Here is a 27862-nt window from a genome sequence, read left to right as displayed (position 1 = left end):
GCAGAATAGAATTGTGTCAGCAGAATAGATATAATATTATAGCCAGCTATACACTATAAAACATTCACTATCACTACGGTCATAACTTTTACAATTACAAACAAGTAAAGTAGTACGCTGTGTTTTCACAATCATATTTTTTACGACAACAATTACAGCATTTTCAGATAAAAGAGAACGATTTATTAGAGACTGCCACTACCGGAACCAAGTATTTAATTCGATGTTTCAGGTGGAGCAAAGAATATGGAGACAAGAACCGGATGTAGATGTTGACATCCGGGCTCTTCGAAGCCAAATAGCTACTGGTTAATGCCATTATTTTAAAATCTATTTGTATTTAGAACATATAAAATCTCTTTTTTAAACAAAAATGATTAAGGCAATCTTAATATTCAATAACCATGGCAAACCTCGCCTCATCCGTTTTTATCAATATTTTGTAAGTATGCTAAGCTTAACGTTATGTTTCGGGCTAAAAAAAAATAATAATCTGATGTGGCTTTTATATACGGTGAACTGTGTTGGCATTGAAACGATTCTGTAGATTACAATAGCTTAGCTTTATTATGTTTTGTTGTAAAATAGCCTCAATTTACATAACAGCTACCATCTATCCATTGTTTGCGCTGATAATTATTGTGGTGCCTTTGGACCTTGGATAGAGGCTATTTAGCACACAAAGTGTTTCATTTTCCTTATATTTTATGTTTGCAGGCAGAGGATATGCAACAGCAGATTATTCGGGAAACCTTCCATTTAGTGTCAAAGAGAGATGACAATGTTTGCAACTTCCTGGAGGGAGGCAGGTGGGTTAATATTTGTAGCTAAGGATACATTTGAATATCCCTTTATTTTCTCAGTAAAATTGCCAATGCAAAGATACTATCATACTCTCAGATACTGCCAATATAACGGAGCTGTTTGGTTGTAATGTCAGCATTAACCATTAGATGGTGCCATTGATCATGCCACTACTACATCATTTTCTATAAACTCTTGTTGTCAGCAACATTTCATTGTGTTGACCTTTTTTTCCAGCCTCATCGGCGGCTCGGACTACAAGCTGATTTACCGTCATTATGCCACACTGTACTTTGTTTTTTGTGTGGACTCATCTGAGAGTGAACTTGGCATTTTGGACCTTATACAGGTTTATTCATTTTCTTTACATACATTTAAAAAGGTGGCAGACCATTTAACCTAATATTATTTTAACGTATTCATTTTAGCCAGGTCTGTCTTTGACTACTGGCTGTTATGTAAGAAATATTGCACATAGATTTGTTCATTTGCATTTCTGTTCAAGGTATTGTTGCAATGCATTTATTGTTATTATTATTATTATTTGAGATTTCCGAGGGTGTCCTTAACATAACACAATACAAAAGCAGAAGAAAAAAAATTGTATAAAAACGAACAAACATAAAAGCCCATACAACAGGACACTGAACAATGTCAAATAACTCTTTAATACTAAATAACCAAAAATAGCATAATACAGTTGAAACTGGAAGTTTACATAGACTATATAAAAAGACACACATGCTTTTTTTTCTCACTGTCTCACATGAAATAAGACTGATTTTTTAAGACAATTTTTCATTACTTTCTTCAAAGTCAGAAGTTTAAATACATTTCATTAGTATTTGGTACAATTGCCTATTAAATTGTATGACTAGGATCAAACTTTTTGGATATCCTTAGTTGGCAGGAATATTGGCCCATTCCTCCTGACAGAACTGGTGTAACTGAGCCAAGTTTGTAGGCTGCCTTGCTCACACATGACTTTGTTATCCTTAAGCAACTAGTTTGGCAGTAAGCTTCGGGTCATTGTCCGTTTGGAAGACCCATTTGCTCCCATGCTTTGAGTTGACCTGGCTTTCCTCATGACACCATCTATATTTTGAAGTGCACCAATCCCTCCTGCAGCAAAACAACCCCACAACATGATGCTACCACCACTGTATTTCCCCCCGTATTGTTCTTGGTTGATATGCACATTTCGGACCAAAGCACTCTGGGACACAGAACCCTTGTCCTTCCTGAGCGGTATGATGGTTAGACATTCTCATTGTATTTATACTTGCACATAATTGTTTGAACATTGAATTAACTTAGCACCTTCAGGCATCTTTAAATTCCACTAGACTTGTGTTTTTACTGTATGTAAATTTACTGGCATTTGTCAAATAGAAATAATTTTGGTAATCGTAATTGACCTAAAACAGGAAAAGTTTAGGCTGATTTCATGTCAGACAGTGAGAAAAAAGCATATATGTATTTTTATAGTGTATGTAAACTTTTGGTTTCACCTTTATGTCATCTTTAAGGACATATACATTTATTTATTCATTTTTGTTTCAGGTCTTTGTGGAGACATTGGATAAGTGCTTTGAAAATGTGTGTGAACTGGACCTCATATTTCACATGGACAAGGTGAGCTAGTACGATCCCAGCTGTAAACTGAATGAGTTTGCTCTATATAATAACAATTTACTCTTCAAAGGCAAAAAACCCCAAAAACAATTATATGATTTCATCTTAATAATTTGAGTTTTTGACAATTGTACTGGCTTGCTGCTTTCTCTTTTCTCAACACATAGAAGTGTTACGGAAAACTAATCAGATATGTCTTCAGCCATCTTTATTGAATTTTCCCAGCAGGAAATTGATGTCATGTGGTGCAGTGGGGTTTGGCCTCAGGAATGTTCCCAAGATTGGAATATTTTCACCAGAAAGCTTTTACAAAGTATTGGTTAACCACCATGTAGCATTGTTGGTGGTCTGTATGGGGATTGTTTGAGTGCAATTATTTTTTATCAAATGTGTTTTTTATATTTTATTCATAGGAAATATTTTAGTCAGATGCCGGTGCAAGTAGTAAATAAAATTGCAGTTCTTGACGCACATCACAAGTTTAGTTTGTGGACAACATATAAAAACGTCTTTGTTCAGAAGTGGGAAGGCTTACTGTCTACAGATGTAAATTAAAACTGCCCCCTAATGAACTGCATTCCAGAGACCTGGCATTAGACACTGTAACTCTTACTAACCTACAAGGGGACATTTGCTTCCAAAAGCTCCAACTCCACAATGTTTTACCTGGTTGTTTTTGTTGTAGGTCCATTACATCTTGCAGGAGGTGGTGATGGGAGGCATGGTGCTCGAAACCAACATGAATGAAATTGTAGCTCAGGTGGAGGTACAGAATCGTATGGAGAAGTCAGAGGTTGGTATTTAACACCATTTCTTTTATACTGACTGTGGCTGGTATTCTACAGTTTATTTTTATTGAGAAAATAAATGAATGCATTTAATGTAGAATACAGCTGCCTGACATGATGTATAGAGTAGACAAACGAGGTTCACCTACCTAACATCTATTTGGACTAATGGAATTTTTATGGGTATTCAAATGGCATTTGGAACAGGCCTTTTTGTTCAATGCTTGATTTTTTTTGTTTTATTTTGTTCTTATTTTCAGGGAGGTCTGTCAGCAGCTCCAGCTCGAGCTGTCTCAGCTGTGAAAAATATGAACCTGCCTGAGATTCCCCGCAACATTAACATTGGAGACATTAATATCAAGGTTCCCAGCCTCTCCCCTTTCTGAATATATCTATTGGATATGTTTCCCAATAACTGGAATATGGACTCACAAACTACTGAACATATTTCTTCCATTTACATATTGATGTGTACAAAAGATAACGATGGATTTTTATTTTGTACAATGTACTGAATACTTGATTTGACACAGTTGCACAATAATGGGATGACTGAGGTTTAAGACTGGTTCTAATGTAATGTATATTTGTATGTCACTTTTATTGAATGAAACATTTCCCTATATTAGAGTATATCATAACATAAATTTATGTATTAAGTCAACGCATCATCTAAAGTTTTGAAGATGTTGCTACTTATTGGGGACTTGGGGGGGTTCCGTGTAATACGTAACTGTTCAAATTCTTCATTTTTATTTTTCTCTTTCTTAGCTTTCAGTTCTCTTTATTACATGTGGGTGATTTCTAAAATAATTTCTGTACATTTTTCTTCGATGTAGCCAAATGTATGTGCTAAAACAAATATAATAGAAATGTTCCTTTGATCATTTGTTTCAATCATTTTCAGTGAATGTTTATAATGTAAATTATATTAAGTTATCAGAAATGTATCATGGTGTCTAATCCACATTCATTCCACTCAAATAAAATTCTAATTCTTACCTTGTCTGTAGAGTTTATTTCTCCCTAGACAGGAAGTTAGATCTAATGTCTCTTACTCATCAAGTCTGAAAATGATTTCCCCTAAAAAATGACAAAATACCGCTTTTGTTTATATGTCATTACATTCCTCCCCCACAAATGTAGGGAAAGATTTTGGGAAACTGGGTTCCCGCCCTTGATCCCCAGGAAAAACCTGTGGTAGCTCTTACCGCCTCCCTCCTCCTCCCTCCTCACAGATGCAGACTGGGTTTTACATCAGCTTTGACTTCATTCCCAGGCAGACTTGCTTCACAGCCTGCAGTTGGTTGTCCGGCTTCAATTGCTTTGGTATGTACTGCTTCTGTTATGTTTTAGCAATCTCTACAAGCCAGAACTCTTGTTTTTTGTTTTGTTTTGTTTTGGGGTTTTTTTTTTTGCTCATTGTTACATTTTAAATAGTTTTCTTAGAAATGGTCTGCTAGTAAGAGAGTAAAATGTGAGGTTAAAAAAAAAGGTTGAAATGGTGTGACTATCAAATGAAGAGTTCCTTTAAGAAATAAATGTTCCGTTCAATCAGACATCTTGGCTTCAGCTGGACTTAAAGTGGGTTATTTTTTAACTGAAAAAGATGCGAGCTAACAGCTTGTGGAAGGAGTGATTCAACGCTTATCGACCCTATAGATCATGTAGGTCATGGTTTCAGATGCTTTCCATGCAAACAATGTCTATCCTTAAATAAAGTTCTATTTATTACTCCCCATAGGATCTGTCTGGCTAAAACAATGCTTTTTTGGGAAAGATTTGGCACTAAGTGGCAGTTTTCCAGTTGTAGTTATTTCCAGATGTGAATAGAACAGTTTTACTACAACATGTGAACCGACAGGTTTGGATTAAGGCACATAGACTAGACATGTCAAATGGGGTCTCTTAAAAAAACAGCACAAACAATTAAGCGTCACATGACTCTATTGTTGTCATTATTTAGTCCATGAAAATATGTGAGTTTAGGCCCCCAAGATAAACATTCCCACTCACAAGATAATCTCCCCTTCTGCTGGCACAATGAAAGTGTTGCCTGTTTCAGTCCTCTTTACCTTGACAAAAGCACAGCCCCACGTGTATATTTTGTGCATGAGGAATAGTGACATGACACAGGATGCATTATTTCCTGACAGGATTGGACAGAGAATAAGAATTCCTGGACATTTGATTTTAGGGCTGTACAATTTTGGGGAAAAAAATCTAATTGCAATTAACTGTTGTTGTGATCGTAATTAGACTTGCAATGTTTAAAAAGTAGGATTACATTGTAAACAACTTTAAGAAAAAAAGCTGAAATATGAAACATAAAGTACTACAAGAATTTTATGCATTTCAGGACATGTTTACAGAGGTCTAAACTACAGGTACAGATTTTTTTCTTTAAAAACACAGGATATTTTGTTATTTGCAGAGGACATTATCTAGGTAATTGCAGCAACTGGGGGCTTGATAATTGTGTCAGTTCAAGCTGCGGTTTTGATTAAATTATGATGAATTGTACAGCCCTAGTTGACTTTAGATGTGTTTGATGCTTAAAAACATAACTTCAACATGATAATACTAACCCAAAAAAAACTCTTCTTTTCCAGTCAGCACACACAAATATGTTTTTTTGGCTCAATTCGCAAACTTGGATAAATGATTAACAGTGCAACATCTGGTAATTTGCAACAGGACTGTTATTAGAAAACCCCATGTGTTATGGCATGAACTCAAAAAGCATATGTTGAAAAGTGACTTATTTCAACGCACTGAGGTCACAAAGATTTCAGTTAGTACACAATAGGACCTGTGACTCATAAAGAAGAGCAATCCTCCCACAATAACAGTTTGGAGGAAACACCTGCAACTGTCATATGTTACTTCTGCACCCTCAGCAATCTGCACTTTTAGTACAGTGCCAATGGGTAGTCTTTGGATTTGTGTCATCCCCATAAACTGTATATAGTCGTCTCTTTGATCGTGATACAACAAAAAACAGTATTTTAACAATATAAATTTTAGCTAAATCTGTATTAAATATGATTGACCTATAGAATGTTGTGATAACGTCTGAAACTCAGCGACAGGCTACTGACTTTTATCTGCAGTATATTATTAACTCTGTATAAACCATAACATCATAACTTAAGTAAGAGTTGTATTTAGACTTGCTTCTCTCTCTTGGGTGAGATGATCCGTGTAGAGTCCTCCTCTTTCCTCCACTAGCGCTCCGCAATGTGCCTAAGACCTTAATTAGACCCTGCTCCAAGACTTCACCTCAAGCATTATTGGGGGTTGGGGCAGAGATGGTTTATGGCATGGCAACCATTTCACTACATGGCATGCTTTTCTAATGAATACTCACTATGACATCTCAAAGAGTAATTAGTCTGCATTTTAGTTGGATTGTGTTATGAAATCAGTTCCATTAATTACAAATATATTTTATGAAGAGCGATGCAAATTTGTTAAGGCTAAAAGTGCTTTGTGACATTTATAGTACCAGAATCTAGCTGTTATCCCTGAAACCCTTTTAAAGAAGAAAGTCTAATGTATTTGAACATTTCCCAATATTTTAGACCATAACTAATGCTATCTTAACCTGGAATATATATTTTAACACACAAAACTATCTGTTCATGTATGATCAGTGGTGAATGAAGTACTCAGTTTTGTTGAAAAACCTGCAGATACAGAGGTAAAAAGTTAATCAAGTGAAAGTAAAATTATCACATGAAAAAAATCTACTTAAGTAAAAGTATTTAAGTACCTGTTTAAAAGTGTATTTTCAGAGTAAAAAGTAAAAGTATTTCAAAAGTTGTTACGTTGTTAAAGTGTTAAATGTAGTGAAATTGATTAAAGAAATGATACATATTTTGGCCAACAGTAACAATATGGATCAGTGTCTTCTTTTTTTTTTTTTTTTTGCTCAAAGCTAAAGATTAAACTCAAAAACTTTACTCAGGTTTTTACCACGAACATGGCAAAAATAACTCATCAAATCATATGACAAGTACTTTTACTTTTCAGTCCAATGAAGTAGAAAGTACATATACCTGCTCTCAAATGTAGTGAAGTAAAAGTTAAAAGTATCCACTGTAAAATGTACTTAAGTAAAGCACAGATACCTAAAAATTTGACTTAAGAACAGTATTTTATTATTTTTACTTCGTTACCTTCCACCACTGTGTTTGATATTGTGCTGTGTCAAAAAGTACAACTAAAATAACATAAGATAAATAAGTTTACCAAACCTCCATGAAAAAGAATGATATAATTAAATAGGCTACTACTGCATATTCATTCAAATAAAAATCTCTCTCTATTTTGGCATTTTTTTAAGCTTAACTCTGACTTTCACTGCTCTAAAGGTCACTTAAATTACAAAAGATCTACTTGTTTGTCCTTAGGTGATGATTTTCTGCCATGTTAATTCTTCAACCATTAACTGAGGAGGGAAGACAACTGCAGTACAAGGGGATTACATTCTGAGAGTACTTTGGTCCGGCTCTGAAGCAGCCATGGGAAAAGTTTTCTACATCAGTAAAAACGTGGCATTGGGGTTGCTGCTTATGGCCATATGCGCAGTAATCACGATCATCGCATTATCGGTTGCATATGACAAGGAACGAGCAAAGAACCGGGATGACTCTGGACATGGCCAAACGGACAATACCAGTACGCCGACAATACCTACCACCCCCTCCACCGAGAAGGAGCCATGGGATCGTTACAGACTTCCAGACTCTTTGCTCCCTCTCTCTTACAATGTGACTTTATGGCCCAGACTGGAGCCCAATGAAGATGGATTGTACATTTTCACTGGACATTCCTATGTAGTTTTCAAATGTGTGAAAGCAACAGACCTTGTCATCATTCACTGCAACAAACTTAATCTTACTAGTTTTGATGGGCATTTGGCCGTGCTAACTGCTGAGCATCACTCTGCACCGGCTATAGAGAGGTCATGGCTTGTACCAAAAACACACTATTTGGTTTTGCAGCTCCGAAACGCCCTAACAGAGGGGAGTACATATGTTCTTCACACTGTATTTCAGGGTGAGCTGGCTGATGACTTGGAAGGCTTCTACAGGAGTGAATACACTGAGAATGGTGTAACAAAGTAAGTATTTGAGAGGCATATATTGCGTCTAAATTTCCGAGGATGATGAAAATAAAGCATGACACGATGGCCCATGTATAACCCATGTTTCTGTGTTGTTATGATATGGCATGATAATTAATGCACTTTGATGTTTTAATGTTTCATTTAATGTTGCAGGATTGCTGCTACGTCACAAATGCAAGCCACTTATGCCAGAAAAGCTTTCCCATGTTTTGATGAACCAGCCATGAAAGCTGTCTTTAATGTCACCATTATTCACAGTCATGGCACCATTGCTCTGTCCAACGGCAGAGAAATCGGTCAGTTTTATATTAATACAAACATTATGTCATCACTTACAGGATCGTAAAGTAGTTAAGTTGTGATATTATTCATTTTACAGACACTGTGAACACTATTTCTGGTCTAGAAACTAAATTTGAGCCAACAGCCAGAATGTCTACTTATCTTTTGGCCTTTATCGTCTGTGACTTTACTTACATTCAATCAACACAGAGAGGTGTTTTGGTGAGAATTTTTTGTTCCATAGGTCAAAATTTGGATCATTATGGGTTGTTAAATGAAATATATTTTTGTTTTAGATCCGTATCTGGGCCCGCCGAAAAGCTATTGATGACGGGCAAGGAGACTTCGCTCTCAATGTTACAGGCCCCATCCTTGAATTCTATGAGCGCTACTATAACGCAGCATATCCACTTGGAAAGTCAGGTATGACAAACATCTGTCATTTGCACAGTTGTATGTTCCTTTCCAGCAGAGGTCAAGAAGATAGAGAAGTATTTGAAAGTTATTTTATCTGTGGTTTGATGTTAGGTTTAACAGACATCTTGGTGACATTGAAATCAGCCTGGATGTTACAATAATAACCTGTTTCTTGATTAATGTGTTAGAATGTGCAGATAATGCTAACTTATCGTGCATTCCTTTTTGTGACTGTTCTCTCTGGCAGATCAAATAGCTTTGCCTGACTTCAATGCTGGAGCGATGGAAAATTGGGGTTTAGTAACATACCGAGAGACAGCTTTACTCTATGACCCCATCATATCCTCAACAAGGAACAAGGAGAGAATTGTATATGTCATCGCCCATGAACTTGCGCATATGGTGAGCAATGCTGTACCTCATGCCAAGTAATTTTCTCGTTTTTGTATGTCATTGCAAGTACAGGAGTGAGTCACAATTCTTTGGACTTTTGAGAAATACATTTTTTTCTCAGAATCATAAATCTGTCACCCGTTTCTTGAAAAAATATTGATTCACCTGGGAAATGTAGTCACTGAACGCTGCATTATTGCATAACTTGTATATACATAGGAAATATTTGGCTCCATGGAGATTACAGAGTCTACATTTTCACACATGACAAGTATTTTGGGGAAAATTTAACTCTTCATCATTTGAATGTTTTTAGTGGTTTGGGAATCTGGTGACAGTGCGCTGGTGGAATGACTTATGGCTGAATGAGGGCTTTGCATCATATGTGGAATACTTGGGAGCTGACTATGTTCAACCCACCTGGAATGTTGTAAGGCACTTGGGGAGACATAATCATCACAGATAAAACATTTGGTTACACAAATGCAATATGTGTTATTGTTTGCAGAAAGATCAAATCCTCCTGTATGACATACATGGAGTATTTGGAGTAGATGCCCTGGCCTCTTCGCATCCGCTGTCCTGTGCCGAAGAGGAAGTCAGTACACCAGCCCAAATCAGTGAGATGTTTAGTACCATCTCCTACAGCAAGGTACTATTTTAGGTTTTCAGACTCTTGTTAAATTATTTTTTGGCAAATAGTATGCCTTCAAATATTCTCATATGATTCTACCCACATTTATCATTGTCAGACTGGGTTGTCTGGGGGGCACTGTTGAACTAGAACACTTCTTGTGGTAAACAGATTAAATAAAAGTATCTCTGAAAAATAGAAAACTACAATGAGTCTGAGCCCCTCGATTTTATTTTCAAGAGGCAACACAGGGTGATTACTGCATTTGTACCATTTTGGTGTCATTATTGTTTTAGCATCCCTTTGACAAATCTGCTCAATATGCCTAGTCCACACTGCACTATTAGGATAGTGTGTTTATACCACTCTTTCTTCGACTGTATTGAACCAACCAAACTCTTGTGTTTTTTGTTTTCAGGGTGCAGCTGTGCTCAGAATGCTGTCTGAATTTCTCAGTGAGCCTGTGTTTGCCAAAGGACTAAGTGTAAGTATACCATATTCAGTTTTCTGTAAAATGTCAGAGCATGACGGGACTGTGGTCATGAAGGTCAAAGTTGTAGGATTGTTACAATAAACATGACTCTTATTTTTCCACTAACCAGAATCAAGCCACAAATGTTTGCCATGTTTGTTTTCACAGTCCTACCTCAATACATTTGCTTTTGGAAACACGGTCTACACAGACCTCTGGGACCACCTACAACAGGTCAGTTTTGTTTAAAAACTGAATTTTGCAAGTTAATGATAAATTATTTTTAGTTTAAGTTTTATGTTTATAACCTGTCAGTGGTTATACATTAAACTTCCACAGAGAATGTTGGCTCTGCAAGTATCATTTATGTGCACAGAGAAGACCCTAAGGACTACACAAGTCTGTGTCATGTTATGTGGCACACACAGCCATACAGCAAAGTGTATCATAGCAGGGCAACAATCAAAAAGGTTGATCACATGTACTATAATATAAAAAAGATTAAAGATAAGAATCCCCCCCCTCACACACACACACACACACACACCCACATACGCACACACATACACACACATACATTATGCAATTGTTTTATTGTTTTATTTCAGGCTGTTGACCAAACTCCTGGTCTGGATATCCCACACACTGTTCATGAGATCATGAACCGCTGGACTTTACAAATGGGTTTTCCTGTGGTCACTATTGACACTCGGACTGGAAGCATTACCCAAAAACACTTTCTCTTGGATCCAGATTCAGTTGTGGAGAGACCATCACAGTTTAAGTAGGAATCACTTTTAACTTTTCTTGTAAGTCCCATGTAAAAGAAATAATGAATTCAATCTTCAAACATTTACAGAGTACATATGAGTACATTGTCATATAAGTTGCTCTTAGAGCAACTAAAGCTACACACAACCACAAGTCAATGAATGGGAATATTTTAAAAATACTGTGAAACTAATTTGCAAATACCCACAATGATCACAATAATCCCATAGGTGTGAGATGTTTCACAAGTGTACATGCTTATTATTATTATTATATTTGTTAGTGATTTCCATTAATTTTATTTTTGTAACATTTAGATACATATGGTTTGTCCCTATTAAATGGATGAAATCTGGTATAGATCAACAGCAGTTCTGGCTACTCCAAAAGACAGGTTCAGTATCATGCACATTTGAATAGAGTCAAGGTAATAATTCATTATATATTTTACTTATTTTGCTTTGTGATGTCTACTTGCGTATTTCAGATACGAACGACAACATGAGAGTGTCTGGAAACGACTGGGTGCTAGCAAACACCAATGTATCAGGTTACTTCAGAGTGAACTATGATCCCGAAAACTGGGATCGTCTCCTCGCCTTGCTCAATTCCAATCATCAGGTAGGTCTATGTTGTTATTAAACTGTATTTATGTAATTCAACATATTGTATTATGAACTTGTTTCTCTTATTTCAGGCATTATCCGTAATGAACAGAGCTCAAATCATAGATGATGCTTTCAACCTTGCAAGGTAAAAATAAAAATCAATAAACCAATAATTTGTTGAATGATGAAACATTTTGATATTTATTAGTTGTTATTATAATCATTATTTTTGACATAATTATCAACATTAACATTTATTTTCACAGGGCCAAGATTATTAATACCACACTGGCCTTAAAGACTACAAAATATCTGTCAAAAGAGATGGGATACATCCCCTGGGATTCAGCACTCAGAAACCTAAACTACTATATCCTCATGTTCGATCGCACTGAGGTCTATGGAGCTTTAAAGGTAAGCACTCTGTAATTACGCTGTTTGTATATAAATAATAAAAGATGGCTATGAAATCACTTCTAATGAATATTTTATGCTAGAGTTATTTGAAGAAACAAATCCAGCCGCTGTATGAGCACTTTAAAGTTCTGACTGAAAACTGGACCAAAGTGCCAGCTGCACACGGTGACCAGTAAGAGTTCTTGGCCTTTACCTGAGATTAGGTTAAAAGCAAACACCTTTAAATATTAGAGTTAAAATCTATATGCACTTTCTTTCTTATATATAGATATAATCAGATCAATGCCATTAGCATGGGCTGCAAGATGGGTGTAGAAGGCTGCAGAGAACTCACCAAAAACTGGTTTAAACAGTGGATGGGAAATCCTGCACACAATCCGTGAGTATTCATGACATGTAATCTGGAATCACATAAACAGGGAAAATGAACTGCTTTGGCCTGTGTGCACGCACATGCTCATCATGTGATTTCACCTCTCTTAGGATCCACCCAAACCTGAAAAGCACGGTTTATTGTTATGCTATAGCATTTGGTGGACATGAAGAGTGGGACTTTGCCTGGACAATGTACAAAAATGCAACTGTGGCATCTGAGGCATCCAGACTCAGGGAGGCCATGGCTTGTACTCAGACCCCTTGGCTTCTAAACAGGTAAAGCTGGTATCTGTGGAGTCACAAGTCATGACCTTGTTTATGATGTTTGTTATGTCAAATTCAATAATTACAGATATCTGGAGTATTCGCTCAACCCATCCAAAATCCGAAAGCAGGATGCTACTGCTACTATTCTGTACATTGCCAGAAACATTGTGGGAATGCCTCTTGCCTGGGATTTTGTCAGAGCCAGATGGAGATATATTTTTGAGCAGTGAGTTATTATTATTATTTTTATGAATATTTTTTCTCTCAAAATTTGCAGATGCTACGGCATAACTGACTACAGAACATTACATCAAAAATGTGCCTTTGTGCATTAGGTATGGAAGAGGATCATTTTCCTTTGCTGGACTCATTAATGGAATCACAAGGAGATTCTCAACAGAATTTGAGCTGGAGGAGGTGCAAAACAGAAAGGGTTTTTCTTAGCGAAATATTCAGATCTCTTTCACATTGTACTTTTGTTTTGCAGCTTAAGAAGTTCAAAGCAGACAACGAAGATATTGGATTTGGATCGGCCACACTGGCCATGGAGCAGGCCATAGAGAAAACCACAGCCAACATTAAATGGGTGTCAGAGAACAAAGCTCAAGTGCTCCAGTGGCTCACTGATGAATCAGCATGAAGACATGACAGCTCTGTAGCATTTGGACGGTGTGTCAGTGTGATATGGATAAAGTAATGCAGATATTACTGTTTATTTTGTTTCATCTTGTTTATCTCATGGAAGTAAACTTAATGCAGGCAATGTTTTGTTGTCTATTCATATTCCACTTGTGTAACTGTGTGTAAATGTGACAATGTCATCATGGAACATTTTGTTTTGCATTGTACTTCTTTATAGACCAAATGTACATCACATTGACAATTCAGTACAAGTGACCTTATGCTGTACAGTACAACTGTATATACCATGTACTATATTTGTACTTGTCTGTTGTTTTGTGTAAACATTTTACAGAAATTAACCATTTGTCATTTGTCAGGCCAGTAAATGGTCCACACTCTCCATGTCTACAAAAAGGACAATGGGCAAACTATTCATGTTTGTCATGTTATTGTTGATCACAAATGGTCATAAAAGCTCTGAATAATCTGTGTCACTGTTTACAGGTCCTTTGCATACTTAAGGGTCTTTGCTAAGGCATATGCAATAATTTAGTTACTTTATTTTTGAAAAATTTAAAAGGGAAGAAAACATGATATATAGTTGTCATACTTGAAAAGATATGAAAATAATTTACATTTAGTGCGGTCTTGACCAAATATACAAGGCATGTGCAATACGTTACATAATAAGTCATATAATGAATGAATACATTTTATTTTGGTTGTTTACATTTTTTTGAAAAAGACAAAACAAAAAACATAAAACAATTCCTTCATTAATTACAACCAAAAAAGGATTGGGCTGAAGCCACATGCTTATGTAAGCCCATCCTAATAATACAAGTTGTACCTACATTTGAATCAACCTTCACTGCAAATTCTTTTATTTTGCCAGTAGTTTCACAAAGTGGCACCAGTTAATTGAAATAATTTGGTTTAAATTTGTGTTTAAATGGAAATCTTTTTAAGTAGTTCCAAATCTGTACACAGTGCTGTATATTTCTTACACACACAGCTTCTAATTAATATTGCACACAGTAAAAAAAGCAAAAAATACATTTTATTATATACTGAATCAGATTATATAGACACAAATTAAATGTGACAACACTTTTGTTATCTTACACTTGGCTTTCCTTATTGTCTTTATGATGTTCTTGTGTGATTTTGATAACATACAACGATAGAGAGGCTCACAGATATTCATTACGTCATAACAGTATCTTGTCTTGATGAAGTCAGCTGATCTGTATAAAATTTACACATCTGAAATCTTTGCCTCCCACATGAGTAAATAAATGTAGTCCATAAGTTCTTCTACACTTAAGATAGGTGCTGCAATGTTGAAAGTTTAAAGCAGCTCTTGCATTGGAAGCATAGAGTATACCTTAGCTGCCAAACAATTTACTGTAGTGAATAAACAGACGACATGAGCAGGCCTCTCAAGGGTTTTTTTATTAAGCAGCACTATGTAGGTATGAAGTTCACAGGTTAAGCTGCGGTCTTATCACCACGTTTTACAGTTTCATTCCTCTTGGACTTTCAGCTATGTTTTTTTTTGTCCACCAGGAGATCAAACATTAACAAAACAATAAACGTGTGTCCATAAATAGTCAGGTTCAACTTGGTACCTTCTTTTCCCTGGAGACATGGCTAAAGGATTCTTCATCAGCAAAGCGGTAGCAGGGACTTGTGTCTTTGTGGCTATCGCTGCCACTGCCACAATCATAGCTCTGTCTGTTGTGTACTCTCAAGAGAAGTCCAAGAATGAAGTCCTACCAACCGTCGACCCCAGCGTCACCACTACAACTGTGTCCACCACCCCCTCAGGCCCAAAGGAGCCGTGGCAACAATACAGACTCCCAGATTCACTGGTTCCTATCACCTACCACGTAACTCTTTGGCCCAGGCTGAAACCAGTTGTAGATAACTTTTACATCTTTTCAGGGAATTCCACAGTCGAGTTTAAATGCGTGAAGGCTACTGATCTCATCTTGATTCATTCCAACAAACTCAATCTCACCACTTTTGACAACTTCCACGCCAAGTTGGTGGGACTCAATGGAGCAGAGGCACCAAAGATAAAGCAGACGTGGCTGGAGGTGCCCACTCAGTATCTGGTGATCCAATTGCAGGGAAACCTTCAACCTGACAACACATATGAGCTGTTTACTGAGTTTGTAGGAGAGCTGGCTGATGACCTGGGAGGATTCTACAGAAGTGAATACTATGAAGATGGTGTCAAAAAGTAAGGATTGTTTTTTTTCAACCCATTCATACTCATTCAATGCTTTTGTGTCCATATAATTTAACTGAAATGCAATTTTACAGCTAGGCATTCAGACTTTACTAATATAATTTGTTGATTGAGTCACTTATTTATGAAAAAGGAGCACAATTAAGTAAGTTAGTTTATGCAAATTAGTTAAAATAAAAAGTGCAGTGTGCAACTATGTGGGATCTGCTTGCAAACTGCAAACATGTTATGCTATGCCTGGAATGTACCACAGTATGGCATTAAACTTATCTATTGTACATGTCACTAACATGTTTTTCTCATTGTTCAACATACTTCAAACATGTGTTCTTACCGTGAGCAGGGTCCTCTCTTCCCAGATCTGACTTGTAACTTGACCTGTGTCACCTGCTATTCTCCATGTGTAACTTTTCAGTGCATATTTATGACATGTTTTGATGTTTTTAGAGTCTTGGCCACAACACAAATGCAGCCAACCGATGCCAGGAAGGCCTTTCCCTGTTTTGATGAACCAGCAATGAAAGCTGTCTTCTACATGACCCTTCTGCATCCTCATGGGACTGTGGCTCTATCGAACTCTATTAATTATGGCAAGTCCTCACTTAAAACAAGATATAACTCTATTGGTCTCACAGTGACAGAGAAATGATCATCCACTTGAGTTAGTACTGTGTGTGTGCACATTGCTGTACAGTGTTATGTAATCATCTGTTTTGTTTTCACAGACCCAGTCAATGTCACAGTGGACGGGCACGATCTCACAAGGACCAGCTTCATGGCCACGGAAGTGATGTCATCTTATCTACTGGCGTTTGTGGTGTGCGAGTTTGCTTACATTAGGAACGTGGATACTGGTGTTTTGGTAACTATGTATTTTATTTATTATTATTATTATTATTATTATTATTATTATTATTATTATTATTATTATTATTATTATTATTATTATTATTATTATTATTATTATTATTATTTTGCATTGAGATTTTTCCCAGTATAAAATAGGCTATTTCACCGAACTAACCCAAATAACAATTTAACATCGCACAAAACAAATGACCACTTACTTTAACTTATAATCTTTTCTCCAAAAGGTAAAATTTATTAATTTAGGCTTACTTCGAAACTAAATGATAGTAGCCTACTACATTTCAGTGCATACAAAGTAGCTACTTACATACAGACAACTGGTACTGTGAACTTTGACAACACAGTACAAGGCTGCCCTCTGCTGGGCTGTTTGCATAGTGACGTTATTTTCATTGCTTTACAGATCAGAATCTGGGCTCGTCAAAAAGCCATCAACGAGGGCCAAGGAGACTATGCACTGGAGAAAACTGGCCCTATTTTGTCCTTTTTTGAAGATTACTACAACATATCCTATCCATTGAATAAATCAGGTATGCAGTGCATAGGCCTTCTCATCATGCCATAGATCAGATTCACAAAAAACATTACAACATATATATTTTTAGATACTAAAAGTAAAAAGTTGTTGCTCTTTTATAGTGATTACACCTATTAAGTGTTTTATGTTTCGTCATTGGTTGCAGATCAGATTGCTCTGCCAGACTTTGGGGCCGGAGCTATGGAGAACTGGGGCCTCATCACCTACAGGGAGACGGCCCTTTTGTACAACAGCAATGTCTCATCCAATGGAGACAAAGAGTGGGTGGCCACGGTCATTGCTCATGAACTGGCTCACATGGTACAGTAAGAGTGTTGACAATTCACCTTGTAGTCTATGTAATCATAATAGATAACAGCAGTTATCTGTATCTAGTGGTTTGGAAACCTAGTGACTACAAAATGGTGGAATGACCTCTGGCTAAACGAGGGCTTTGCTACATATGTCTCTTATCTGGGTGCCGATTTTGCTGAACCAGAATGGAATATGGTGAGCTTTGTTTTGAACTAAATAATTTTTTTCCCAATACATTTCTAATATTTCACAATTTGTGTTTTGTGTTTATATATATATATATATATATATATATATATATATATATATATATATATATATATATATATATATATATATATATATATATATATATATATATATATATATATATATATATATATATATATATATATTTTTTTTTTTTTTATTTTTTTTTATTTATTTATTTATTTATTTTTTTTTTTTATCAAACTTTGTAGAAAGACTTGATAGTTCTAAATGAGATTGTAGGCGTGATGGGAGTTGATGCTCTGGCCTCCTCCCATCCACTCTCATCCAAGGAAGATGAAATTCTGAGGCCAGAGCAGATCAGTGAACTTTTTGATGCCATCACATACAGCAAGGTAAAGTCAAGTTTTAAGTATCTCTGTAATGACATCTACTCATTGTCTTTTAACATATAAACTTCACCTTCTTGTCTTTTTATTCCCAGGGGGCTGCAGTCCTCCGAATGCTTTCTTACTTTATCACAGAGCGGGTTTTCACTGAAGGCCTTCATGTAAGTGAGATAAGATGAGTTATCTTTAGATACCATTAGTTCATTTCTAACAAGTTTATTTCTTGCAGACATACTTAGACACATTCAAATACCAAAATACAGTCTACCAAGATCTCTGGAAACACCTTCAAATGGTAAATGGCATAACAGTGTAATTTTGGTTGATATACAATATAAATAAGCCATAAAAATAAGGCATTTGTTTAAAAAAAAATTTTTTTTTCAATCTATTTTCTCAGGCTGTGGATTCATCAGGCATCACATTGCCTGATTCCATTGAACAAATAATGAACCGGTGGATTCTTCAGATGGGTTTCCCTGTAGTGACTATCGACACCCAAACTGGAAAAATTATGCAGAAGCACTTCCTGTTAGACCCGGACACGCCAGTGGTCAGGCCTTCACAATTTGAGTAAGATCCTTTTTTTTTTTAACATACCGCATCAAGTTATTTATCAATAAGCTAACCTTGTTTTGTGTATTGCTGGATGGTGGAAACTCTAGATATGAATGGATTGTTCCTGTTACATGGATTAAAAATGGTGCAGAAGAGAAGCAGTACTGGCTCACTGCAAAAGATAGTGAGTTATTCTAATGCATTGAGTACATATGGACAGATGTGAGTAAAAGTGTTCTTAAAGCAGACCTATTCTGCAAAATTGACTTTTCAGAGCTTTTAACCATGTTATAGTTCTTTCCCCTTATCATTAATCCTCTAAAGTTGTATTTGGAGACCCCAGTTTTCACCACCACCCGTGCACTCCCACTGCTCACTACTTACTTCTCCAATTAAATTTTCTTAATCAGTAATACTCATATGATTTGGTAGTGTTGTGTACCGTTACTCGCTAGTGTAGCTAGATGTGTAGCTATCCACAGGAGATGCTGACAGCTACACGGCTCATTGCTGTGATGACATTTACGGCGACATCAGCTCCCACTGGGCACTGCAGTTTTCTAACACAGAATTCAGCAGACGTATTTCTTTTATTAAGTTGTTTTAGATTAATATTGTGATTTAAAATGTGCAAATGATAACATGATCCACAAGTGTGTATAATTATATAGTAGATAGAAGCACAATGTGACTTTTAAAAAAGTAAAAGTGCATTTACATGAAAATAATATCCCACACCAAAGTAGTGGTCCAAAAAACTACTCACTTAAGATTAACAAACTATTATGCGAACACTGCTATTCAAGAAAAAGTAATTGTGAGACTATGTTATTGTAATTTAAAGCACACAACCTTAAATAATGCGCAAAAATCTGGTTGGAAACAAAGACCAAAAACTGAAATAAATCTGAAGAAGCAGTGCAAGTGCAGTGCTTGTTCATAATTTAGATACCATCAACATAAACCTTGCACATGTACTCACTGTAAGAAGAGTTACCAGAACTTTAACTCAAGTAAGAGTGCTTACTTATTTGAATGACTTCAAAAAGTATGGTACCTTAATTTTATTAAGGTTGCTCTACTAAACATACTAAACTAAATATACTTAGTTACTTGATTGCTACAATTAGCACTGCATGATCCCATGTACAATGTACAAAACGGTTATCACATCACCAAACAAGGTGATGCCTCCTGGCATATTTCAAATACATCACAGAATCAAAATATTACATGGCTGTATAAAGGTTGATTATGCCATTACTGTTATTTGCACAGCTACAAACAATGAAATCCAAACTGCTCCTAATGAGTGGTTGGTTGCCAATATCAACATGAAGGGCTTCTACAGAGTAAACTATGACAGTGTAAACTGGGAGCGCATTCTCACCCAGCTGTCCACTAAACCTGAGGTAAAATAGCCAACCAAAACTTGAATTTACTTAAAATTTCACCAAGAAATAATTGTCCATGTTCTATTTCAGGACATTCCAGTGATAAACAGGGCACTGCTTATAGATGATGCTTTTAATCTTGCAAGGTAATGAGAAAGTAATGCATTTTAACAGCACATGAACAGAACTATCTAAACTAACTGATAATTTTAGGGCAAAGATTGTAGACACAACTCTAGCTCTGAGGACAACTACGTTCTTGGATAAGGAGGTGCAGTACATGCCCTGGGAGACTGCTAGACGTAATCTCAACTATTTTTATCTTATGTTTGACCGCAGTGAGGTCTATGGCCCAATGCAGGTAAGGTTTACAATTAATTGGATCTTTCAGGTTTCTTAGTGTGTAATAATAAATCTGTATGTTTAATTTCAGGCGTACATAAAGAAAAAGTCAACTCCTTTATTTAACTATTTTGAGAAGATCACTTCAAACTGGACAAATGATCCTGTTAACCACACTGACCAGTAGGTTTTGTAAAGGCTAAATGTGGATGCACTACACAATGCCTGTAACTCCACACCTTCCTTGCAGGTACAACCAGGTAAATGCCATTTCCATGGCCTGTGGCACAGGAGTGGAGGGCTGTCAGGAGCTGGTCACTAACTGGTTCAAACAGTGGATGCATAACTCCACTTACAATCCGTATGAAGTCACAAGCCTCTTTTCTTTTTTGTTTGGTTATTTGTTTATTTGTTTGTTGTTTTTGATTGGCAATTCTATCATAACACTCTTTTAAATCTTTTAGAATCAGTGCAAACCTGAGGTCAACAGTGTACTGCAGTGCTATCCAAGCTGGAGGAGTGGATGAATGGGACTTTGCATGGCGCATGTATAAAAATGCTTCAGTTGCCTCAGAAGCTGATAAACTTATGTTTGCTCTGTCCTGCACTGAACAGCCCTGGCTACTCAACAGGTATGTACACCTTGTTTGTAAAAGGAATGTTCCTTTAACTGTTCACGTGAAATTATATTTTGTATATTTTTTAGATACCTTGATTATAGTCTAGACCCAGACATGATTCGGAAGCAGGACGCCACCTACACTATAGTTTATATTGCCGGTAATCCCATTGGTCAGCCTTTGGCTTGGGACTTCATCAGAGCAAAATGGAGTTACATATATAACAAGTGAGTTTCCATAATGTATTGTTTGATTTAATCATTGTGTGTTTATTGCTGTAAAGGCTGCAGAAAAATGTTATAAAACATTTCTTAAAATGACCTCGTTGTTTTAGTTATGGAGGTGCAATATCATTTGGAAGACTAATAAGTGGTGTAACCAAGAGGTTTTCCTCAGAGTTTGAGTACAAACAGGTAATGTCTCCGTTGTTTCTATTGATATGAAATGTCACTGTATGATCCGTTTCAATAACGTGTGGCATTTGTCTACAGCTGCTCCAGTTCAAAGAGGAAAATGCTGGACAGCTGGGTTCAGCCACAGCAGCTGTGGAGCAGGCCCTGGAGACGACCAAGGCTAACATGAACTGGGTGGCTTTAAACAAAGATAAAGTGCATAACTGGTTCATCAGCCAAACCTCGGCACTGTAAAACATATCACATCCATTTAAAAACATATTATATTTTACATCTTTTATGCAATTTGTTGATTGTGTATAATTTTTCTGAATAAATCATATTTTTTTTCAAAATTTGTTTAAAGATCATTTCTTATTTTACTGATTCATTGATTAGGCACATAACTGCAGCATGTAAGATACTGGTGGGGAAAGCATACATTAAGCATAACCAAGTGGTGGGAATAGATAGAAAGATCTGTGCAGAGTACAGACTGGTCAAGGTGAAGGTGGGAAACACCTCGAAAGGTAGTGGAGAATAATTTAGCCAAGATCCTGTGGGACTTCCAGATACAGACTGACAGAATGATGATGTCGAACTAACCGGATATTGTGGGAGCTTCAGAGCAAAGCTGTTATGGTGGACATTGCAGTACCAAGTGATGAGAACATCAGGGAAAAAAGAGCATGAGAAACTGAAGAAATACCAGGGGCTCAAAGAAGAGTTGCAAAAGGCCTGGAAGGTGAAGGCATCAGTGGTGCCCGTGGTCATCGGAGCACTCGGGCAGTGACCCCCAAACAGGAGGAGTGGCTACACTATATATATATATATATATATATATATATATATATATATATATATATATATATATATATATATATATATATATATATATATATATATATATATATATATATATATTACAGTGGTTCTTAACCTTGTTGGAGGTACTGAACCCCACCAGTTTCATATGCACATTCACCAAACCCTTCTTTATTGAAAAATAAAATATTATTTTTTTCAAATTCAAGATATGTGTGTTTTACTGGTGCACAAAATGAACCGTGCATTAACATCACTGTGTTCAAAGAATAAAACCAGTACAATGCATGAACTCACAACAAATTACATCCATACCTTTTTACAAAGACGTGACCTTTTTTAATACTACCACACTGAAATTATTACAATTTTTAACCTTATGTATTCAATAATGAACTTAATGTATTTATGCTATTTATTATTTTTAAAATTTTAACACACACTCATCACCTAATTTCCATCAGGCTTGAATAATAATGAATATTTACTGCAAATCAGTGTGACTTCTGCTGTTGCCTTTGAGAGACCAGTTCAGAAGTGCATGGCTTCACCTTGGTCACCCTCATGTCATTTTCACAGCAAAGTCTGTTCCTTTTCTTCGTTTTTATGTCATTTTATGTTTTTATGCCGTTCGAATGGCTCATTTAAGTCGGGCGGGTACTTTGATAGGCACATCAAAGGATGCATTTGTTGAATTGGGACATGGCCAGTGTCTGGAGACGCTCGCAGGCCGCGAATCATATGAGTCAGGTCTTGACCTCCACCGAACCCCTGAGACTGACTCACCGAACCCCTAGGGTTCGATCGAACCCAGGATAAGAATCACTGATGATGTAGGAGGCAGACTCCCTGAAAGACTGGCTTGCCCTGCTTTTATACCCAGAAGTACCTCCCCCAGGTAAACACCATTTACTTCTCAGGTATGATGGATACAACTTAACAGGATCTCAGACTGTACTGCTTTACTGATTAGGGCCTAAATCCCTTTACCTCAAAAAGTGTTTAAAATAAAACTATAAACACTTAAACATTACAAAATACAAAAAGACATTAAAGCAAACAGAAAAAGAACTTAACTCAGTTCTCCCCTCCACATGGTCCAGCCCAAGGCCACACCCTTTAAAAAATGGCTGACCTAGGCCACGCCCCCTCTTTGTCTGGACCATGTGGAGATTCAGGTAAGTAGATAAATCTATTAACTGAACTGACAAAATATACCGAAATAAAATATCTTTAAAGTAACAGGTGAGTTTGATGATTAAATTAAAGGTAATATTAAAAGAGACAAAGGCCCACTTTATCACAAGGTCCAAATCTCGTGTAGAACTTGTTTAAACATGTCAAATGTTGGAGGATTGTCTGTATTCCAGTTAAACTGAATGCATTTTTTTGATATGTATGATATGATACCCAGTTGTTTCTGTAAGAATGGATTAATTTCTATATCATATTCTACACCAAAAAGACTTCTTATAGGAGATATCTGAAGGGACCTTTTGGCAATTTTGACAGTAAAGTCATGTATTAAATTCCAGAAATCTCTTAATTGACAACATTCTCAAAACATGTGAAAGTAAGATCCTATGTGAGATTTACATCTATAGCATATAGGAGACTAGAATACATTTTACTCATCCTGTGTGGGGTCTGGTACACTCTATGCAAAAATGTATAATTTTCTTCTAAGATTCTATTGCTTGACATTTTTATAAAGACACTATTGGTAATATTACCCTTAAGTATTTAAAGCCAGGTTGTGTCCAGAAAAAAGGGGAGAGTTCTTTAAGTTGGCTAGTTAGGTTTGTATTAAGAATGATAGTGTTTTTATGTTACCCCTTTAGCTTGATAGAATTCCAAATTTCTCAATAGTTTCTATTATTAGGGGGGTAGATTTTTGAGGTTCTGTGGCATATTGAATAATGTTAACTGTGTATGATGAAATCTTGTTTTTCACCATTCTGTTATTCTGGGATCTCATTGTTATGTCTTGTGGCCTCAGTGAAGGGTTCAATTACCAGGTTAAACAAAATGGGAAACGAGGCATTCTTGGCTGCATGGGACCAAAACAGTCTGTGAGGGTTCCATTATTAGAGATACGAGCTTTTGGCTCCCTATATAATGATTTGATCCATATAATGCAGTTTTCCCCAAGGTTAAATTCTTTTAACACTTGGGTAAGGACCACTCGACCCTTTTCTGCATCTAGAGATAAAATTAATGCTGTTGTTTTGATATTGATGTTGTTTTGAGTGGTCAATAATGTCCAAAAATCTCCTGATTCTGTCAAACACATACCCAACTTTTGTGAAACCCGATTGATCAGGTTTAATAAGCTGTGGAATGTATTTTTGTAATCTTCCTGCAAGAGGTTTTGAAATAATTTTAGTCAACTAGTAGTAAAGAGATTGGGTGGTAGGATGAGCATTCAGAAGGGTCTTTACCCTTTTTGTGGATAAGAGATATGATGCTGCGTCCATTGAACGGGGGAGTATGGCTTTTTCACAGAAGCCATGGAGCATAGGCATAAACAGAGGGATTAACTGGGGCTAAAAGTTTTATAATTGTGTATCTGTCTATGCCTGGTGACTTTCCAGAAGGCAATAGCAAAATGGATTTCAGGATTTCATCTGCTGTAAATGGAGAATCTAATAGTTTTATTTATTTATTTATTTTTTTTTATCTTGGTCAGATAGAGTAGGGAGGGGTATTTTTTTTATTTTATTTTTTTTTTTCCAGATAATTGGTTATCTCAGTTTCTGATGATTTTTTTGTTGAATTACATATAAATGTTTACAAAATCATTAGTTTTATTGACTCAATATCATATTTGAGGTTTCCTTCAGAGGAATATATGGATTTAATAGTGCGTTCTCCTTGTTTTCTTCTTTTTTCCAGGTGGTATGCCAATAATCTGGTTGGTTAATTTCCGAATTCATAGTGTCTATCAAATGAAGAGTAGCATCTTGTTAATTCACTCTGTTTGTACATGGTTAAGTTTGTTTTTTATATTTAGTATATTTCTGGTGTTGGTGATTGTTTGTGATTTTGTTCCGCATCTTGTTTTTCTGCAGCTCTTCAGACTTGCCGGTTTGCTGCTTTTTTTCTTGCTGATGTTAAGGAAATTAGATGACAATTACAGTTTTCGCTGCATCCCATATTGTGGCAGGGGTCACGGATGTATTAACATTTTCTTTAGTGTATTGTTGGATTCATTTCCTAATATTGTCACAGAAATGTATTTTAATATCGCAAGAGTAAGGTGACTGATCAGAGACTAGAATCGATCCAATTGTACATGAGGCTAATGATGACAGAATGTTATTAGGCAAGAAATAGAAATAGAATAGCTGGAAATGGAAAGAAATAGTCCAAATAGAGTAGGTACTGTGTCTTGCCAAATAAAAAGTATAGTCTTTCGTAGTGGGGTTAAAATGTCTCCACACTCCTCTCTTTCAAACTTCTGTCCAAGTTATTGTCCATACAGCAGTTGAAATCGCCACCACTAAATCTGAATTGGTTAGTACACTAACTATACAATGTTATCATTTCTGTCATAAATTGTGGCCTATCCTCATTTGGATCATAAATATTTAAAATAGTAACTGCGTTTTCTAAAAATGTTCCATTAATTATTTAGAGAGATTGTTTATGTTGACACTACAATGGTCACAACTGTCTTTAGTTTAGTACTTATTATATTCTGAAACAAAATGAACAAGGCTTAGGCTGCTAGATAATAATACAATTAGCCTTTTTCTATAATCCAAGAGCAAAACATTAATTCCTACATTTACATAAACTTTTTACTTGGGGGTCTTTAGCACGTTTTTGTTTACTCAGGATAGAGAAGGTGCCAGTTTACAGGTCCTAGTTGAACTGACAGATCTCCATGTTTTTTTTTTCCCTAAATACTTTAGAGGGGATGTGCTCACTGTTTAGCACCTCACTGCTGTTGTCGGCATCAGCCGCCCTGTTTGTCTAAGGAAGTGCAATTGGGCACCTGTACTTAACTAAATAAACTATAAACTATAATTTTACCTTTTTCAAAATAAAGAAAAAAAACGGCGGTGATTTTTCGCTCTAAAACTTTTGTCCAGTTGTCAGAAAGTTATAATAATGGACAATGAAATCCATAATAGTGGAATAAGTGCAGAGAGGATTGTTTTTCGAATTTAAATATTTTTAATCATGAAAAAAGCCAATAAATAACATTTTGTATAAAGCACAGAGATGACAAAAATATAAACATGTTTGTCTTAAAACAACACATTACAATATTATTCTTTTTTGACTCATTGATACAATGAAAACAGTTACAGTTTGCAGTAACCTTAGCATTGTCCATTGAAGCCCTGCTGAGGCACCCAGTACTCTTGGGTGGTGTAACAGAGTCCAGTGGGGATCATCACAGGGGTGGTGAAGCCGTTGGATCTGGCTGGCTGCAGGGTGCTGCTGCATGAGGATTCTGGCAGTGAGCTGCAGGTGAACAAGGTCTGCTCCACAGGACCTGAAGACCTCTGCTCCAGGACCTCCTCAGTAAGGCCCAGCTGAGCAGACAGGTGGGAGATGTAGCGGATGGTGAGGCGCAGAGTCTCGATCTTGGTCAGAGTCTTCCCTTCTGGAACCACAGATACGGGGAGGTAAGACCTGAGGTGGTGCAGTGATTTGGTCAGATCCCTCATCCTCAGCTTCTCCCTCTCACTGGCTGTTTGCCTCTTCTTCCCTGGAAACCTTGACCTGGACTTCTTAGTGGTGGAGGCGTTGGACGCAGGCTTGGCCAGGATTTTGGTGGTAGTGGCTGTCTGTTGGGGTACACTGCTGAAGAGGAAACAGTCCAGTGGCTCTTGCTCTGCTTTGACATGGAGCAAGTTTGGAGAGAAGCATAAGGAGTCCACAGAGGAGGTAGGAGACAAGCTGCTGCAGGCGCTGAAATAGCCAGGGTCCGAAGATGGATCGAAGGCCAGAGGATCACAAGACTTATCCAGCAGGGCATCACACTCAAAGAAGAAGGAGCTGGCATCCTCCTGAAGCTGCAGTGGAGAGCAATAAGACATGTCCATGGATGCTGTAGTCTGGTTCTTCTTTGAGCTGTCCAGAGATGCTTGTAGGGCAAGCAGAAGAGAATGAGGAGGATCTGTGTGTCCTGGCCTTATATGTGGTGGGAGGTGCGAAGTGTCACCTTCAGGCAGCCACCCCTGCTCTTGAGAGTGTCTGAGACCAGGGCTGACACCTCGGACAGGGGGTCCCATGGGAAATGGGACAGGTCCTGGACAAGGTGCGATCTATTCACTCCACAAGACCACAGTCCGGGACCAATGACACTGCCATGACACTGGACTTAATTTCAATTTAATTCATGATAATAATCATATAGAAATCCATATATGACCCTAAGAGGCATTTACTGTGTCTCCAATGATGATCCATAAAATCTTGCTCATGTTATAACAAGTGATAGCGGCTATGTGCAAAATATAATCAACAAAGTATTGGTGAATCATAATGATCCTCTAATCTCTCCTTAGTGACACCCTCGTGCACTTGAAGTCAGG

At 36.8% G+C, this 27862-nt stretch overlaps 4 protein-coding genes across 4 annotated transcripts; 3 read left to right on the top strand and 1 right to left on the bottom strand.

Annotated features, from left to right (window-relative positions):
* The first annotated feature begins 239 nt into the window (after positions 1-239).
* ap3s2 (adaptor related protein complex 3 subunit sigma 2) lies at positions 240-4230 on the top strand. The gene is made up of 6 exons (XM_033986163.2): positions 240-442; positions 718-809; positions 1042-1153; positions 2368-2439; positions 3125-3232; positions 3488-4230. The coding sequence occupies exons 1-6, from the start codon at positions 374-376 to the stop codon at positions 3611-3613; spliced, it is 579 nt and encodes a 192-aa protein (XP_033842054.1). The 5' UTR covers positions 240-373; the 3' UTR covers positions 3614-4230.
* Positions 4231-4361: 131 nt separating this feature from the next.
* On the top strand, positions 4362-13688 carry LOC117391263 (aminopeptidase N-like). The gene is made up of 21 exons (XM_033989007.2): positions 4362-4556; positions 7643-8355; positions 8515-8657; positions 8741-8865; positions 8940-9066; positions 9308-9462; positions 9770-9883; positions 9962-10105; positions 10506-10571; positions 10728-10793; positions 11168-11343; positions 11648-11724; positions 11818-11951; positions 12028-12083; positions 12205-12352; positions 12436-12527; positions 12624-12734; positions 12839-13006; positions 13083-13223; positions 13333-13414; positions 13485-13688. The coding sequence occupies exons 2-21, from the start codon at positions 7754-7756 to the stop codon at positions 13635-13637; spliced, it is 2880 nt and encodes a 959-aa protein (XP_033844898.1). The 5' UTR covers positions 4362-4556; positions 7643-7753; the 3' UTR covers positions 13638-13688.
* Positions 13689-15270: 1582 nt separating this feature from the next.
* LOC117393627 (aminopeptidase Ey-like) lies at positions 15271-21781 on the top strand. The gene is made up of 20 exons (XM_033991622.2): positions 15271-15869; positions 16326-16468; positions 16604-16740; positions 17152-17278; positions 17432-17586; positions 17662-17775; positions 18042-18185; positions 18275-18340; positions 18409-18474; positions 18580-18752; positions 18845-18921; positions 20016-20149; positions 20222-20277; positions 20345-20492; positions 20565-20656; positions 20724-20834; positions 20938-21105; positions 21180-21320; positions 21428-21506; positions 21585-21781. Exons 1-20 carry the CDS (start codon positions 15271-15273, stop codon positions 21738-21740), a joined length of 2886 nt encoding a protein of 961 aa, XP_033847513.1. The 3' UTR covers positions 21741-21781.
* A 4860-nt stretch (positions 21782-26641) lies between these two features.
* On the bottom strand, positions 26642-27370 carry mespaa (mesoderm posterior aa). The gene has a single exon (XM_033991874.1). It carries the CDS (start codon positions 27368-27370, stop codon positions 26642-26644), a length of 729 nt encoding a protein of 242 aa, XP_033847765.1.
* Positions 27371-27862: the final 492 nt, after the last annotated feature.

The sequence above is a fragment of the Periophthalmus magnuspinnatus genome, chromosome 3, assembly GCF_009829125.3.
Source record: "Periophthalmus magnuspinnatus isolate fPerMag1 chromosome 3, fPerMag1.2.pri, whole genome shotgun sequence".
NCBI classification, from domain to species: Eukaryota; Metazoa; Chordata; class Actinopteri; order Gobiiformes; family Gobiidae; genus Periophthalmus; species Periophthalmus magnuspinnatus.
Note: the sequence above shows the minus strand (reverse complement) of the source record. Positions and strands in the feature narration are given on the sequence as shown.

Coding starts and splice junctions, on each gene's coding strand:
- LOC117393627 (XM_033991622.2), top strand. CDS start 15,271: ATGGCTAAAGGATTCTTCATCAGCAAAGCGGTAGCAGGGACTTGTGTC. Junction 18,475..18,579: donor TCTGGAAACACCTTCAAATG/GTAAATGGCATA, acceptor CTATTTTCTCAG/GCTGTGGATTCATCAGGCAT. Junction 18,922..20,015: donor CTGGCTCACTGCAAAAGATA/GTGAGTTATTCT, acceptor TTATTTGCACAG/CTACAAACAATGAAATCCAA.
- LOC117391263 (XM_033989007.2), top strand. CDS start 7,754: ATGGGAAAAGTTTTCTACATCAGTAAAAACGTGGCATTGGGGTTGCTG. Junction 9,067..9,307: donor ATATCCACTTGGAAAGTCAG/GTATGACAAACA, acceptor TCTCTCTGGCAG/ATCAAATAGCTTTGCCTGAC. Junction 11,952..12,027: donor TGCTCAATTCCAATCATCAG/GTAGGTCTATGT, acceptor CTCTTATTTCAG/GCATTATCCGTAATGAACAG.
- mespaa (XM_033991874.1), bottom strand. CDS start 27,370: ATGGACATGTCTTATTGCTCTCCACTGCAGCTTCAGGAGGATGCCAGC.
- ap3s2 (XM_033986163.2), top strand. CDS start 374: ATGATTAAGGCAATCTTAATATTCAATAACCATGGCAAACCTCGCCTC. Junction 1,154..2,367: donor GCATTTTGGACCTTATACAG/GTTTATTCATTT, acceptor TTTTTGTTTCAG/GTCTTTGTGGAGACATTGGA. Junction 3,233..3,487: donor ATCGTATGGAGAAGTCAGAG/GTTGGTATTTAA, acceptor TCTTATTTTCAG/GGAGGTCTGTCAGCAGCTCC.